Source organism: Marmota monax, unplaced genomic scaffold (genome assembly GCF_021218885.2).
Source record: "Marmota monax isolate L192 unplaced genomic scaffold, Marmota_monax_Labrador192_F-V1.1 WCK01_AAM20220418_F8-fsc00092, whole genome shotgun sequence".
Lineage (NCBI taxonomy): Eukaryota > Metazoa > Chordata > Mammalia > Rodentia > Sciuridae > Marmota > Marmota monax.
In genome coordinates this window covers 3,633,909-3,650,169 of record NW_026692583.1, presented here as the reverse complement: position 1 = coordinate 3,650,169, position 16,261 = coordinate 3,633,909, and the positions used below count along the sequence as shown (strand labels likewise).

General features: G+C 52.7%; 1 protein-coding gene across 7 annotated transcripts in view; it reads right to left on the bottom strand.

Annotated features, from left to right (window-relative positions):
- Positions 1-14,196, bottom strand: part of Ccdc63 (coiled-coil domain containing 63) — a 40,802-nt gene extending 26,606 nt beyond the window's left edge. The window contains exons 1-5 of one of the 7 annotated variants that reach the window (XM_046446260.2): positions 14,084-14,196; positions 6,503-6,626; positions 5,183-5,728; positions 832-928; positions 259-428 (exon numbers count right to left, since the gene is read on the bottom strand). In XM_046446260.2, coding sequence (XP_046302216.1) covers positions 259-428; positions 832-840 — 179 coding nt within the window. In that variant the 5' untranslated portion in view covers positions 841-928; positions 5,183-5,728; positions 6,503-6,626; positions 14,084-14,196. Of the gene's footprint in view, positions 1-258; positions 429-831; positions 929-5,182; positions 5,729-6,502; positions 6,627-10,756; positions 11,804-14,071 lie in introns of those variants that run through there. The other 6 variants (XM_046446259.2, XM_058579872.1, XM_046446258.2 and 3 more) reach the window with 6 other exon arrangements.
- Between the last annotated feature and the right edge of the window lie 2,065 nt (positions 14,197-16,261).

Sequence of the window (16,261 nt, the reverse complement as noted above, 5' to 3'; positions counted from 1 at the left end):
CCAGCCAAGAATGAAATTCGGAGAGAGGACAGGAAAGAGAGACAGAGGCACCAGAAAGCCTCCCCTGGGGCCTTCCCTGAGGGTGGGCACCCTGCTCCCTGGGGTCCCCTCCGCGCCCTGGACGCTGACAACACGCGCTTCCTGCTGAGGCCGCGTCCAGCGGGTTTCCCCTGGAAGTGGAGCCTTTCGACGAAGGACTGGGTTCAGGAGAAGGTGAGCCCTCGAAGCCCAACCCCGCTGCCCTCCAAGGTCACTCACTGCTGGCTGGAGAGCTTCAGCTGGCTGCGGAAGTTGAAGGACTTGCGACTTTCCACCATTTTTCGGAACTGCAGCCTCAGCTGCCGAAGCTCAGCCTCCGCCAGCTGCTCCTTGGTCTTCTCGGAAAGTTCCGGAGGAGTTACCGAGGTTTTTCTCCTGTGCTTCTTCAACTGGTTGAGATGGTGCGGAGAGCGAGGGGTGAGGTGACCAGAAATGCCCGCATTGGGGCTCAAGGGAGGATGGCTGCCTGCACATGGCTGGCCATGGCTGGCCACCCAGGACGAGGTGAATGCTCGTCTGCTACATGGAAAAGCGGCCCTGGGTTGCCAGGATGGCGAGATGTCTCCTGTCAACACTGCGTACTCAAGAGGTTCCTTGCTATGTTGGGAAGAGGGTATTCTTTGGGGCCCTGGGTTCAAGTCCTAGCTCTGCCACTTTTTGTGACCTTGGGAGAAAGTCACTGGCTGTCTCTGAGCTTCCAGGCTCCCATCAAAAAAATGACAAAGAGCTAATACTTGTGAAGTGAGTGTACAGCAGAGTGTCCAACTGTCCCCAGGAGCTGCGGTTACCTACCACCGGCATCTTGAAGGAATTGAACTTTTCCTCTGCTCAGACACTGGACCCACGGAGGTCAAAGCCAGTGAGCGCACCTCTTTGTCTCAGCAATGTCCTGTCCACAGTGATAAAAGGAAGAGAACTTGTAAGCCACCCTTCTGGCGGTGCAGGACCAAGTGACACCTCCTCCCTTCCCCACTCTCCACAGTCCCGTCCCCCGCCCACAGCTTGGCACGTGAGGAGGAGGCAGATGGCTGCCTGGGTGTGAGAAGAGCCCCCCCTTTAAAGCAATGTTTGCCCGGAACTTGTTCCACTCAGGATTTATTATTAGGAGCTGGGCAGATGGTTCTGGCATGTCACTTACCCTTCTGCTCCTTGTCCTAAGGAAAAGGGGGCAAAGTGGCACTGGGGTGGTGTGTCCCCTTATGGGGTCGAAACAAAATGTGCCCCAGCTACAACTGTGGGTGGACCCACACCCCTTTAGAGCAGGAGCCAGTGGCACTGAGTGACATATTTATCAGGTCATCACTTGAACCTCACCTGGCCTACTCAGAGGAGGGGGCAACACTGACTCTCTAAGCCCTATGGGCTGTGAGACTCCCTGAGTCCCCAATTCCAGACTCAGGAGCTAGGTTCCTAAAGCAGAAATTCTAGCTTTGCCACCCATAGAGGAGGGGTCCCGGAATGTAGGGGATTAAAGCACTGGTTGTGTGGTTCACCGGATCTCAGCTCAAATTCCTCCACAACCACTAACGAGCCTTTCAGTTCTGCAGAGCTTCTGTTTCATCATCTGGATAATGGGGAAAATTCTAGAAGCCACCTTGCAGGCCATTATGTGTAAGGCACTGTTCCTGGCACATAATAAGTGCTCAGTAAATGGGTTGTTCCATATGGTGAAGTGTGGTCGTGATTGTCTCCTGGGGTTTGCAGGATTCAGCATTCCCTGTCTCCTGGTGAGGCCCTGAATTGCTTGTGAAAAGCCACACCCTCCCTCTCCCTTGCCCCTCAGGGGATCACTGCTTCCCACCAGTTTTAGGATTGGAACTATGACTCTATATGGACCAATCAGAATGCCAGATCCCTGCCCAATCTGCATAAGCCTAGCCATCTGGCCTAGTATTAGCTCAAGGGTGGTCACGTGACTCCTGCTCCGCTAAGCAGAGTGTGTAGTGGAATTGAAGCTGGAACACTCAGAAGGGAGAGACTTCGCTTCCTCCCATACCTGAGCCTAGGAGAATGAGGTTAGGGATGACTGAGAGCCATCTTGCCTCTGCAGGGACATGAGAATAAAGCTAATATGGAAAGAGACTGAATCTTGAAAACATCATTTAAGCCTCTGGATTTAGCCAAGCCTGAAGATGCCTCTGGATTATGTCAATTACATGAATCAATGTTTTCCATTAAAGCAATCTGAGTTTTCTATCACTTGCCTCTGAGTGGTGAATCAGACTTCAGGATGCTGTGGATAGGGGCTGGGGTTGTGGCTCAGTGGTAGAGCACTTGCCTAGCATTTGTGAGCACTGGGTTCGATTCTCAGCACCTCATGTGAATAAATAAAATAAAGGGCCATCAACAACTAAAAAAAAAAAATTTTTAAAAAGATGCTGTGGATAGGCTGGTGCGGTGGCACATGCCTGTAATCCCAGCTACTCAGGAGACTGAGGCAGGAGGATCACAAGTTTAAAGGCAACCGCGAGGCCCTATCTCAAAATAAAAAATAAAAAGGTCTGGGAATGTGGCTCAGTGGCTAGGCAGCCCTGGGTTAAATCCCTGGTACCTAAATAAATAAATAATGATAAAAATAGAAAAAAATAATTCTGTGAATGAAGCCCAGGATGAAGTAGAGGAAAGTCTCAACAAGGGAGAGGATTTTTAATTTGGATTTAGAAGAACAGACAGGAACTCACCCAAGCAGAGAGGAAAAGTGCAGAGGGAATTCTGGGCCTAGAGAGCAGCCCAGGCAAAGGTGGAGATACAAGTGAATAAAAGGAGTGTTCAGAAGATGATCGGTACGGGAGTACAGATGGCCACAGCCAGTGGGGAGTGACAGGGTGACAGGCAAAAGATCAACCTGGAAACCCACTGTTCCTGAATGGCTGAACAGCCACCTCCCTGTCACTCAGAGTGGCCACCTGAGGTGGCTTCCAGCTACAGCTTATACTTTCCAGCTACTTGTGCATCCAGGCACAGACATGTGATGAATTCTCACCAATGGGATGGAAGCAGTCAACTCCTGGGCCATAACTTAAAGAAATGCATGTGATCCTTCCATTCTCTCTTCCCCAATAGGCGTTTATGGGAGACTGAGCCACAAGACAGATTCCCAAATCAAATTATGGAAGAAGTCACCTGCCAACCATGAACACCCTCATTGGACTCCTATGAATGAGAAAATAACTTCTGTGCACCATGCCAATGAAATGTGAAGATTTATTTGTTACAGCAGCTGGAATGACTTAAGCTAGCTAGAGTTAATATCTTTCTTCCTAACATAACTTTAATGTTGTCCCCCCCTCCTCAGTGTATCAGAGGATGAACTGTGATTGGTTTCCAGTAATCATGGTAACTCCACCTCTCTTTATCAATGATTGGTTTAAAGATGGGCATGTGACCCAGCTCTGGCCAATGAGACATAAAGAGAAGTGTATTCCTATTCCTTTGTGACAAAACAGAACTTTGTCCATGTTTCCCTCTCTTTCTTCTTTTGGAAATTAGGGGGAAGGCACAATGGTTGGTGCTCTGGCAACCATGCAATGACCATGAGAAGAAATATCATTGTAACGCTGAGGAGCACAAAGAAAATTTTGGTTCTTATTAACAAGCTTTGCTATTGCCCCTTGTTGGAACTGCCTTCCTCCAGGCTGCTTGTTAAGTAAAATAATAAGTGTCACTATTGGGAAGGCATCCTCATTGGGTAACTTGTTCATTACAGCCTAAAGCATTCCTAACTTACATGATCAGTTTTGAAAATGACTTTCAGTCTGATAGGTAATGGGACAGTAGTGGATGGCAATGCAGGTTCTAGAAGGCTTGGAAGCTAACTGAATTTTGGTAAATCATCATTAAAGGAAAATATCTAATGTGGGGACGTTCCCACAGGCAGGAAGGCAGGGTAAGGGCAATGGCTCCATGTCTCTACTGCCTCTGGATGAGCCCTGGATGGGGGCGCAAGCTGCAGCCGGATTTCCCTCACTGATAAGGTTTGGGCAAAGGAAACCTTTCATTCTAATGGGACCCCTTTCAACTCTGGGATTCTGTGCAGCTCAATTTCACCTTGTCCAGGGGCTCTCCTACGTCCCAGGGCTCTTTGGATCCTAAGTGGTTCTGGGATGCACTGGTTGCAGAGCGAGACTGGGTGCACCTGCCTTTCACGGGCAGTGTGCTTTTGCCTCACTGGGCTCAGTTTCCTCATCTGTAGATGGGAGTACCCACACCCACGTGGGGTAGTGTGTGAAGCCCTTAGCACAGCCTGCTCATGTGATGGATGAATGGTGCTTGTCTGACAGGATTATCCAGTGTCTGTTCCTGAGATCACTGGCTGTGCTGGGTATTATTCCCTGGGAGCTGGAGCTCTCTTTGCTGAGACATACATGCATACCCAGAGCCAGGCTCCTCCAGGCTACTGGCTTCTCTTCAGCTTCCAGAGGCCAGCACAATCCTCTCCTTCTGGGGATAGGATTGCTCCCTGGTGATAGGTCCTCCCTCAGCCTCATAGCTGGGTCTTTGGAGGATGCCCCAGGGGTCCTGGTCCCTGTCTTACCACCCTCTCATTCAGAGTTCTCAAACTCACAGTTCAAGAATCCAATCCAACCAGCCTTCAAGAGTTTCAGAACATGAATGGGTGGCGCCTTCTCTCCTGGCCACAAGCCCCACTCTGTGCTGCTGCCTAAATGTGCACTGCATTCCCACATGTCCTGTAATTGCTATTCCTGGGAGGAACCAAAGCCGTCCCACTTCTGGGGAGCAGAAAGTGCCAAGAAGTCAGAGCCTGGTCAGGCCACGTCAGGCCATAGTCCCCTGGCGAGCACCCCGTGAGCTCTTGGCAAATACGGGGTTTGAATGGATGGCATCCCCTCCAGGCTAGCTGAGGCAGGGTAGGCCGGCCCCTCCTCTGCTTCCAAATTCTAACAATCTGACTTTAAAGGATAAGCCAGGCCTGTGGAGGGTCCTGCAGGGACCCTGTCAGGCTCCTGTGTGGATTAGACTGAGCCGCGGCTGCGCAACTCAGGAATTGAACCTGCGCCTTGGCGACCAGCTAAACCGGGGTGCAGAAAGACACACCATTAAAATAATAATAATGAGGATCGTTATGGGAGGAAAATGGAAACGCGTCGGACGTTTTAGGAGTTCTTTACACACTGCAATTTACCGATGTCTGGTGGGGAACAGGCGGCTTTCCAGGCTCAGGGCCCCTAGGTCCGCGCGGGTGGCGGGCGGCCGCAGTGCTGCTTTCGCCCGGCAGGCGGCGCTGCGGCGGGGCAGGGCGGGGCGCTCACCGGCCGCGGGTCCCACGACGCGAGCGCTTGCTGCACAGCGGCGCTGCGCCACCCCGCCCGCACTCGGCCCGGAGCGCGCGCCCTTGTGACGCGCACAGTCGGCATTCTCCCTGGAAGGCGCTGCGGGGCGCGCCCCCCGGCCCGACCTGCAGCTGTAGCGAAAGAGAGGGACCCGGGACACGCTCCTCCGCGACCTGCGGCGACCCCTTGCCGGGCTAGTCATGCCCAGACGGGCCCTCCTGGCCCGGAGTGACCTCGTGCAACCACCAGCGCTCTTCTCAGTCCTAGGCCACTCTTACTGAGGATTCCGGTCCCCGGCCACGCCACTCTCCATTCGCGGTCGTCTTATCCGCGCGCTCTCAGCGACCCTGCCAGGTACCAACTTCACGCGCAGTTAACCCAGCCCTGGTCCCACTACTCTGCAAGAAAATTAAAAATCGATTATAAAGAAAGAACTTCACCAGTGATTGGGAGTCTGCCTGTTGTTTTCCTTGGGGACCACCCCTCTCCTGCCCCTTGTGACCATGACACAGGAAACCCCGGTCAAGGGTGGGTGACTCAAGGTCAAGGGCGACTAATCCTGAGCATTTCACTGTGCTAACAGTTTGAAAATTTAAAGATGAACGCTTTTCATACAATTGGCCCCAAAACACTTCCTCTGGGGCTAAATTCAATAATGACAGCGCTGTCAGGTATTAATGGAGGATCCCGGTTTCCTAGGGCACTTTTGGGTCCGTGTGACTTCCACTTCACCTCCCAGCCCCCTGAGTGAATTGTAGCTGGGCCATAGTAAGAGTTTCCACTTTCTTGTCCCTAAACTCCTAGGACAGGATGTATTTTGGTTTCAGAAAGGTCATACAGCACACATCAGGTGCCCCTGATGTTGCTGGCAGCCATGTTGTCACCATGAGGGATGTTAGTGTGACAGTGTGGGTATAGGGTTTTGGATCAAGCACACAAATGATTCTACAAGGAGACCTATGAATACTCACACCAAGTGGGATAAATAAAGATCACCAACAGCCCCCTGTCAGGCTTTGCCTCTAAATGATGATACAAAGTGTCATGGACACATGTTACCATCATTTTATAAATGAGAAAACTGAAGCTTGGAGAAAATAGCATGGCAGTTAGTGGAGCAGCAGGATTTGAACCCAGGGTCGCCTGTCTCTAAAGCCCCTTGCTTTACTCACCACCATGCTGGGTGAGCCGCAGCCCCCAGATGAGCGGCCCTCTGAAGGCTGGTCTCTGCCGTCTCTGGTGCATGAAGAGCAGCTCCGTGCCTGCGTGTGATGCACGTATTTTAAGTGTCAACGCCTGAAAGATGATGAAGTTCAGTTAGGTTCAGGAACTGTTAAAAATAGGCCTTCCTCAGAGGAATTCACGCTCAGTGACTTCATGGGTTCAGATCTCAGCCCCCCTGCCGGGGAGAGTACAAGGCTTTTTAAATTAGAACATGCCAGAATCTATTCTGCTAAAGGGATCTTTAGCTCCATCAGCGGGGCCTGGAGCAGAATGAGATGCCAGCTTGCCAGAGCAGTGCGCCAGTGGCGAGAAATGTTGGCAAGAGCGGAAGCCTCAGAATGGAAGGGAAATTAGCCAGGCTGCGGAGGGCCAGGCAGAGGCATCTGGGCGCAGACCAGGAAACCGACGCCTCTCTGGCTACCAGGACCAGGAACCCACGCAGACCAACTCGAGATGATGCTTTCAGTCTCCCCAGCCCCTCTTCTCCCTTCTTCCTTTCCTAGCACACTCCGATTTGATCAGGTCACTGTCCCCCTCCCATGTAACCTGTGTGCCCAGGAGCTGATTCCAGCCCACAGCTCCAGCCCCAACTCCATTGGCCAGCAGCCATTCCAGCTCCTTGCTCATGATTGGACCAAAGACCTAAGCGTAAGCCAACCAGTGCATGGTATTCTGCGGGAGACTGCAACTGGTCCAGGGAGATGCACATAACTGAAGGTGGCCTAATTCAACAAGAAAGGTTGGTCCAGGATTGGAGGGAGATGCTTTTCTGGCTCCATGGAAGTGTGACTGCTGTTGTTGCTGGCAGCCGTCTTGTAATCATGAGGGAAGCCAGTGAGTGATCGAAGCCAACATATAATAGAGGAATGTGCTAAGAGAATTACAGAACAATGTATCTAGAATCCTGATCATACCAGGCCTCAGACCACATATCTCTGCATTTCTTGTTATGAGAATTACTAAGTTTTCTTCTCAGTTTAAGACAGAATGGATTATGTTTTCTTCTTGCAGCCAAAACCATGGTGAAGTTTATGGATTCTAGCGTTCTATCTGGTAAGCAGGAGCAGGTTCCCATGAGCAGCAAAAACCAAGAACTAGAAAACTGAAACCAAAGCAGCTCGTCCCTCAAATTCTCTCCACCTGGTCTCTCCACCTGGCCTCTTTTTAAAAAGATTATCTTCTCTGCCTTCCCCTCTCCCTCCCAGCTTTCTCCTTATGAGTTCCATTCTGGAGCCCAGTTTATAAAAAAGAAAAATCAATACTTTAATCATGACTTCCCAGGAAAGAGAATACAATTGTCCCAGCCTAGATTTTACATTGGCCCAATCATGTGGAGCCAGCAGCCATGGTCAGGTGGCACAAATGCCGCCCTCCTCCCAGAATGTGAAAATAATTCTCAGAAAAGATGGCATGAGTGGACGAGCACTGTATAGAAGAGAGGACACTGGAGTCCTCCCTCAGTTGCTGATGTGCTGTGTGCCCTTAGAAAATTGGTAGGACTCTCTGAGCCTCAATTTTTCAAGTCTGCCAGGACCAAGTTGGGAACTTTAAAGCCTGCAAAGATGGCGAAATATGTCATCCCATCTACTGAGGTAGGTGGAAGAAATAAAAAGGCAGAATGGAGCCAGGTGCAGTGGTGCACACCTGTCATCCCAGTGACTCGGAGGCTGAGGCAGGAGGATCTCAACTCAAAGCCAGCCTCAGCAACAGCGAAGCACTAAGCAACTCAGTGAGACCCTGTCTCTAAGTAAAATACAAAATAGGGCTGGGGATGTGGCTCAGAGGTCAAGTGGTCAATCCCCTCCACCTCCCCCCCACAAAAAAAAAAAAGAAAAAAAAAAGAACATAGACAAAAGGAAGGATGAGGAGACTGTAACTTTAATCCAAAGGCCTGGTCCTCATACTCTCACTCTCCAGATCAGTTTTTCTTCCAGAATTGTCACTCCCCAAGCCAATTCCTCTCCTCATCCTGTCAACCCTAGATTTCTGGAAACCTGCAAATCTTCACTCAAAATCTTAAAGCTACTGAAAATTTACCACTCATCCTGGGTTGAGGTCCCTCTCCTGGGGAAATCCTTGGAGTTCCCCGGTGATACTATGTCATTCCAAATAAAAGCCACACTGATCTATTTTATTTATTACATAAATAAGTGTCAGGCAGTCCGACTGGATTCTGACTTCTGCCATCTTGGTGGTTAATGAGATGACCAATCATTTTAAACAAAGAAAGAAAACAAGCTCCAGCGTCCCACTTCGCAGGGCCCTCCTGAAGGGGCCACCCTCCAAGTTCCTGGCCGTGATGTCACTCAGTCCTCCCTCCTGCTGTGGCTGATTGGATGACAGGAGAAGGTCTCACCAGGTTGGACCAATCAGAGCTTCTTTCCCTGGAAATGGAATTGGACACAGAACACCCTCTGGGGCAGCAAAGGACTGAGGAGCAGGTGATGAGGTGTCTGGCACTGGGGCTGAGAGACTGCGGGGTCAGGGCCAGGGTCACCATTTCCCACCCAGTGCTGCCAGACCTCTGCATCCTGGGATTCAACCAACTGTGGATGGAGAACGTTCTAGAAAAGAATCCTGCCTGTACTGAGTGTGCACAGGCTTTTTCTTACCATCATTCCCTAAACAAGGCAGTGTGACCACTGTTTTAGATTTTAGGATTAATCAAGAGGTGATTCAGGTACCTGAGAGGATTGCAAGGGCACATGCACACATACTATTTCCTGGGAAGGACTTGGGCATCACATATTTTGCTATTTGATGGAGGAGGGATGCCTCGAATCCATCCCTCAAGGAACACTGAGGGGCGATGGAATGCCCCACTGAGGCCACAAGGGCTGACCATGCTCAAAACTCTTCCCTGGTGTCTCCCTTGCTAATAATGCCCTGAGTCATGTTCAGGCTGAGTGGAGGACCCTGAATCACATAGATCTGAAGGTCCCAAAGAGGCCAGCAGAGATCCTGAGGGTCAAAGAGACAAGAGAGGAATTCCGTCCGTAGGTCTGGGGACAGCGGCACTGGCCAGACGTCCAGTGCTCAGAGTCCAGAGCATAAACTGAAGGGCCTGGGGATTTGAGTTCTGATCCTGCCACACAGTCACCAAACCCCCCAGGTAATCCACGGACTGGCTACCCAGTTGCCTTCAGTAGGCTGCGTTTCTACCTCGCCCAGCACAGAGGATTCTGTGGCTTATGACCAAGAACTGTCAGGCCCATAGGCGGGAATTCTCAGCACTTAGTTTCAGATCCTTCCCCAGGAGGATCTAGACCTGGGCCCCTCTTGGCCTCTCTCCCAGTGAAAGCTCGAGTCACCCTTTTTAACCTTGGTGACAGACTTCCCAGATGAGCAGGGAGAAGGGTCGTGCATCCTTCAGAAAGCGTTTTGGGAGCTATAAAAAATGTTTACCCCGTTCCACTCAGAACACCTAAATCTGGAGATTCTTCCTAGATAAGGCAAAGGGTTTGCAGAGATGTCCTTGCAACGTGATCTCTCCTGCGGCAAGGGGGAAAGTACAGCCAAGGACATGGACACGTGGAATGCAAAGGCCAGACCCCTAACAGCTCATGCTGAAGATGCCCTTTATGTACCTGCACCAAATCGGGGAAAACTCATGTTTTTAGAGTCAGAATCTAGGTTTCCTGGGAGAGGAGGGTGGAGAAGGGAGACAGGAAACCAGTCCTCCCAGGGAGGGCGAAGCCTCCGTGTCTTAGCGGGTTGCATGGATCAAGTTCACCTGTGACCGGCCCGTCCCAGTGCATGTCACGCTTGAATTAAAAAGTTTCCCGAAGAGACGTACCAGAAGACACTTTTCAAACTGAAGGGTGGCACCTCACTGTGGACTCCCCGGCCTTCTGGCTTCCAGCCAGGTTTGGCTGATGGGAGGGCCCGCAGGAGACCAGAGCATGCAGCGGGGTGGACGTGGCTTTTCAAGTCCCTCTCATGCTTCTGCAGGTCGTCACGACGTCCACAGCTTCCTGCCACATGACCCCTCTCCCCATGCCACCCCTCCCTGGCCTTCAGTCACCCGGGCCCTTCTGCAGCCTCCTGCATGGGGCAATGGTGCCCCTCAGTGCCCTGACCTCCCGGCTCCATTCCCCGAGCCTGGCCCATGCTGAGAGAAGGCCCTTCTTTAACGTCTCTTGACCAGTCGCCTCAGGTTCCATTTCTTGCTGGGCCCCCTGACCATCACAGCCCCTCCTCACCTTCCCTTGTGACAGCAAGTGACCTTCTTGGGCTCCACGCTGCAGACACTCTGCTCTGAGGACAGCGCTGGGAGCCAGCCCAGGCACGGGGCCAGCATTAATTTCAATTTAGCACCAGGAGCCACGCCAGCTGTTCCTGTCTGTGGGAAAATGTCGAGAACTGGGCCACCCCCGCCCATTTGTGCCATCATCTTCTGCCTGTCACCCCCTCCCAGGTGGGGGTCAGGAAGGGCCCACAGGCTGGGCGAGGGTGGCGGGCAAGGGAGACCCTGGATGCATCGTCAGTCCAAGAGACACTAGGAACCAACAGACACTTGACCCGAGGTGGCATCGGATCCTGGTGTCCTGCCCCATGTCCTTGACCCTAACCAGTCCCATGCACAAGCACCCGTGGATCATCCTGCTGTGGACACAGAACTGGGCCCCTGTGCCACCTGCCCTGCATGGAGACAGGCTCCTGGAAGGTCCTCTTCCTAGCCACCCGCATGTGCGCTGCGGTGCAGGGCCAGCTCCTGTCCTGTGCCCTGGGACACACTCTGAGCTGCCCTGTGCACTTCGAGATCCACAGGGCCGGGTTGAGGTGACCTGAACCTGGACCCCAGCTGCTTCCTTTTCTTCCCTGACGGTTTCCTCCGGGGGCTTTTTCTGAGCAAATCTCTTGTATCTGCAGCTATGGCTTAGGGTCTCCTTCAGGGCTTCTAAGACAGCTCCCTAAGAAGGGCTGACTCGGGTGGCAAGCAGGCTGCCCTTCTTTTGCCATTACCCCACTTCCTGTCTAAACTGTGGGTGTGGTGGCTGGAGCTCTGGCTAACCATGATGCACACAAGGCCTTCTGTATGAGAAAAACATAGAGCCCTAACTCTTGGAGCCTCTCCTCCTGATTGTAGATGTAGCGGCCTTCGAACTATCCAGAAGTTAGGCCAAGAGAGCTCTGTGGCCTTTCTCACTGCAGGGAATTTCTCCCTTGAATACCTTCCTCCCTGGGCCATAACCCCTTTGTGCCCCTATAACTTCCTACTCCACAGCAACCTCAAATCTCTCTCCTCCATAATATAACGATGGTAATGATTAAAAAAAAAAAGTAACGTTTGTTGAACAATTACTATGTTCCAGGCACTGTCTCAGTGCCTTCACACAACAATTCACTTAAACCTCAGGGTGGGCATTCACACCCCCATTTTACAGATGAGGTGACTGAGTCCTTACTTCTTGTTCTCCTGGACCCCTCATAGGTCAGACTCCACCAGGTTTGTCTCCTCATCCTTCTGGGCCAGGGAGCCCTGGGGGAGAAGGGAGGGCTCCCTCCAGACTAAAATGTCCCACCTAGGTGGTTTCCTCAATACAGAAGCCATTTTTACCCTGACACAGATTCTTCCATATGTCTTAGGCCACCAGTTCAAATCAGAGGCAAACTGGAAACCCACCATCTAGTCCTTGTTTTGTTTTAAAAAGTGAAGCGTTGAAGTTGTTTCTCTTGATAAATGAGATGTTCCCAGCTCTCCATGGTCATGGCTCTGAGGAGAGGGGGCCACTTCTCCGCCTCCGTGGACCTTCTGGAGTGTGCCCGGGGGTGCCTAACTCATTTCCACGGGGTCTCCCACCTGAAGGGTGTCGTGCCGGGTGCAGTGGTAGAGGTTTCAACCTCGGGACCAGGCTTTGGAGTCAGGAAGGATGTGAGGGCGTGGGCAAGGCACTTAACCTCCCTGGGCCACACCCACCCCATCAACAAGGGGACCTGCGCTAGCTGCTTGCCTCTCCCCAGCTGCTCTGCTGCAGCCCAGGGCGCCCGGTCCAGGGTGTGGGTTTTTCCTGATCTAAGCAGAGCCTCCAGGAAAACAAGGCACAAAGAGGAGTCTGTTAGGGGCTCCCCTGGAACTGCCCGCCTTCACTTCCTGGTGGCAGGTGATCTTCAAAGATGGCCACCAAGACCAGCCCTGGGCTTCACGACCCCACAGAAGGACTCAGGAACGTCCGAGGGGCGGCCAGCCTTGGCCCTGGCTTATCAAGGTGACAGGACACAGATTAAAGGCAGCAAAGGTCGAAGTCACAGGGGTCAGAGTCTAGGAGAGACCAGGAATGAGCCTAGCTGCCCCCTAGACACTGCTTTATCCTCACAGTGACGATGTGTGACAACAGGAAGTTCTGCCAATCAGGAAGACACGCCCAAGCCGTGGAGTCCGGGGTCTCTCTTGGGGGTCAGTCACATAGGCATGGTTGACAACCACGTGTCCAATCTTACTCAGTCTTCAACCCTCCAAGGTCAAGTTCAAGCATAGCCCATAGACACAAGGGAACCACTAGGCATCATCAGGTAAACCACTGGGTGTGGCCCAGTGACAAAGGCACTCAAGAGGTGGGACATTCTGAGGGCTTAGAAGTTATCTCGCAGGGGTCAAGCAAGGGCCAGCCTCTTCTTGGGAACAGGAAGGGTTTGGACAATGTCCACTTGATGAGTTAAACCTTAACCACAGCCTGCAGCTCCACACACCAAGAGGTGGACTCCGCGTCTCCTCCCTTGTGACTTGCTTTTACCAAGGAGTAATGAGGTCCAGCTGCAGGTCTAGGTCTTAAGGAGGACTGGCTGGTCACTGTGAATGGCAGCTGACTACCTGGAGACCACCAGCTGTGAGGAAGCCTGAGCTAAACAGGGGAAGACACTCAGGTGCATCAAGGGCCTAGACAGGCAATGGAACCTTCTGGAGCCTTCCAGCCTAGCGCAGCTGCCAGCTGCATGCGATTCAAGGAACAGTTGCAGCCAGTGCCACGTGGAACAGAAAAGCCACGTAGCTGTACTCACATCAACACAAAGAAAGGCAAAATAATAACTGTGGTACTTTTCAGCCACATAGTTGTGGCTCAGTTGGCTCCACAGCAACTGACTACTGAAACACTGTAATCTTTTGTTGGGACCCTTTTTTGTCTACGGTGTTGATGTCTGGAGCGACAGCAGCCTTCTTGGCACTATATAGAGTAGTGTGTAGTCTCAAGCTCGCAATGTGCTGAGCAGAGAAAAGCGAAAGAGGGTAAAGATCCGGGACCTGGATGGTGCCACGAGTTGATAAAGGGAACCTGAAAACTTCCATCTCAAGACTTCTTATTTCTTAAGCCTCTGTTAAGCCCTCCTTCTGCCCCTGGTGGCCAATCTTCACTCCAGCGGATTCAGCAGATTGATTTCAAATATGGAGAAAATGATACTGGAAGGACACTGCCCACTATGTCTTTTTGTTCAAATGCTTTCACACCCTGGCGACTTAGGGACACTGGAAAGGACTACCCCCAGGATTAGCTTATTTCTAGAGAAAACAGACAGCTCACCTGTAAGCATACCTTTCAGATGCAAACCAACCAGTCCAGAGCTCCTGCCCCCAAGGACCCCTGCCATGGGCCCTCACGCTCCAGCCCACTCGCCCCTGCCCCAGACAGCCCAGTGCCCGTGCCAGAGAACTCTGCAGTACCCATATCCCAGATCCCGCCGGAAGCTCACAGACCAGCCAATCCGAAGCCTCTTTGGCCTGCTGCCCTGCCTCGCCCACCTGTTCCTTCCTGTGGAAGCCACAAGAAGACTCGGTGACACCTCCCCCACCCGCTGCCTCCTGACCCCCCTCCCCAGGCTCCTCTGCATGGCCCTGCTTGGCGTGCAGAGCCCCATTTCTGGGAACCGGCAGGTGTAAAGTCCTTCCTCCACGACAGTCACTGTGCCTGAGTCACGTCATATCCGATGAAAGAAATCACAACAGGCACTGACCACAGAGCCCGGTGCCTAGGGCCCCCAGGCAGCTGCTGCCATTATTATTGTATCAAAATACAGCAGAGTCTCTCCGACTTGTGTCCTAGTTGGGGAAACTGATGTCTGAGACTCAGATGGCTATTGCCATAAGAACAGTCAGGTGTCTGCCATAGGTTGAGGTGTCCCCTTCTGGAAGAGCTAAAATGAGGGGACTAGGACCCTCCACCTTCTCTCCCCAGGCCTGGAGAGCTCATAGGCAGAATCCTGAGCCAGGCTGGTCTTGAGCCCAGTGCAGGGTGGAGGTAGCTCTGGCCAAGTCTAGAGGTGGACAGTGGGCAACGGAATCCTGGACAGGTCTCGGGGTTGCCGAGTTCCAGACTGGGCCACGCGGCACAACCCCTGCTGCCCTGAGAGCAGGGTGGGGTTTGCCAGGTCAAGGGCTGAGCTGCTTAAGTACCAGCTTTTCCTCACTCTTGGGTTTCTGGAATAAGAGGAGAAAGAGACAGTCACGGAGCGTGGCTGCAAGGAAACGGGTTTTCCGAATCTGACGCCTCAGTGCAAATCTCTGCCCTGCCTCTCACAGCTTGGTAGTCAAGAGGGTCAGGGGTCCTTTCTGAGCGTCTGTTTCTTTTCTAAAAACCAAGGGTAAGAGCTGCCTACCACACGGGTTCTCTGAAAACGGGTGCTTAGGCCAGCACAAAGCAAATGCTCAATAACTTGCTGGATTTTATTGTCCGGGAAAATCTAATCAGGGACCTCATTAGGGTTGACTGTTAAGAAGAGAGCAGATACCGCTTCTGTATCTTTCCAAAGACACCGGTCCTTCTGTTGGTCAGTGGTATTCACGGCCCATTCCTTACTGAACTCAGGAGTGGTTGAGGGACCGACTTTGGTTGAGGAAACGTGGACGGAGGACACTATCACTTCTGGAAAGAACTGCTAAGAACCAGTTTGCATGAGCAGAGCCGTTCCTGCCCCGTGGTGACGCAGTTTTCAGGTCCCTGGTGGCCTTCACCCTGGGTCCCAGAGGCACCTGCGGCTCCGTGGGGGCCTGGAGCGCACCAGTCAGTGGTTCTGGCAGGAAAACGGAAACCACATCAGTCATCTTAACAGAATAACTTAATAGAGTCAGCGCACGTGGTGGGGACAGGGGAGGCCGAGGAGAGTCGCAGGCTGCCCAGGGACGCTGGGGGTCTGGCACTCACCCAGCCCTCGGCAACTGCAGGAGGGGCTCCGTCCCTGTCCCATTTTATAGACAAGGAGGTCCAGGCACAAGGGGGAGGGTCGCATCTCTAACAGGAAGCCCTGACGGTGCTCCAGGGTGAGAGCGAGGCTGCTGATCCTGTAACCAAAGGGCCTGACAGGAGCCCGAGGGACAATGGAGGTGGCCTTCGCTGGTGTCCCGGAGGACCCAGCCACCCTCATCACCGGCTTCCAATGACACAGGAAATTCCCCGATTCAGCAAATCGCAGGTGCCCCTTCAAGGCACAGGGAGGGGGCTCCTGGAGGTCTCAGCCAGGGGACAGACAGAGGGGGCTCCCTCACTCCGACCTGCCCATCCCCCCGCTCCATGGGAAAGGCCGCAGGACGTTTCCCAGGTCTCAGGGGAGACCCAGGCCTCGAGCAGGAGGGGGACTTAGCTCCCGCCCACAGAGCAGGTCTCTGAGGTGAGGCCAGCGCCCCGCCCTGGACCCTGCATTCTCCACTTGCCTAGTCCTGGCCCCCGAGCAGTTCCTGGGGTAGCAAGCTGTGCCCTTGAGCAAGCCACCAGGCTTCC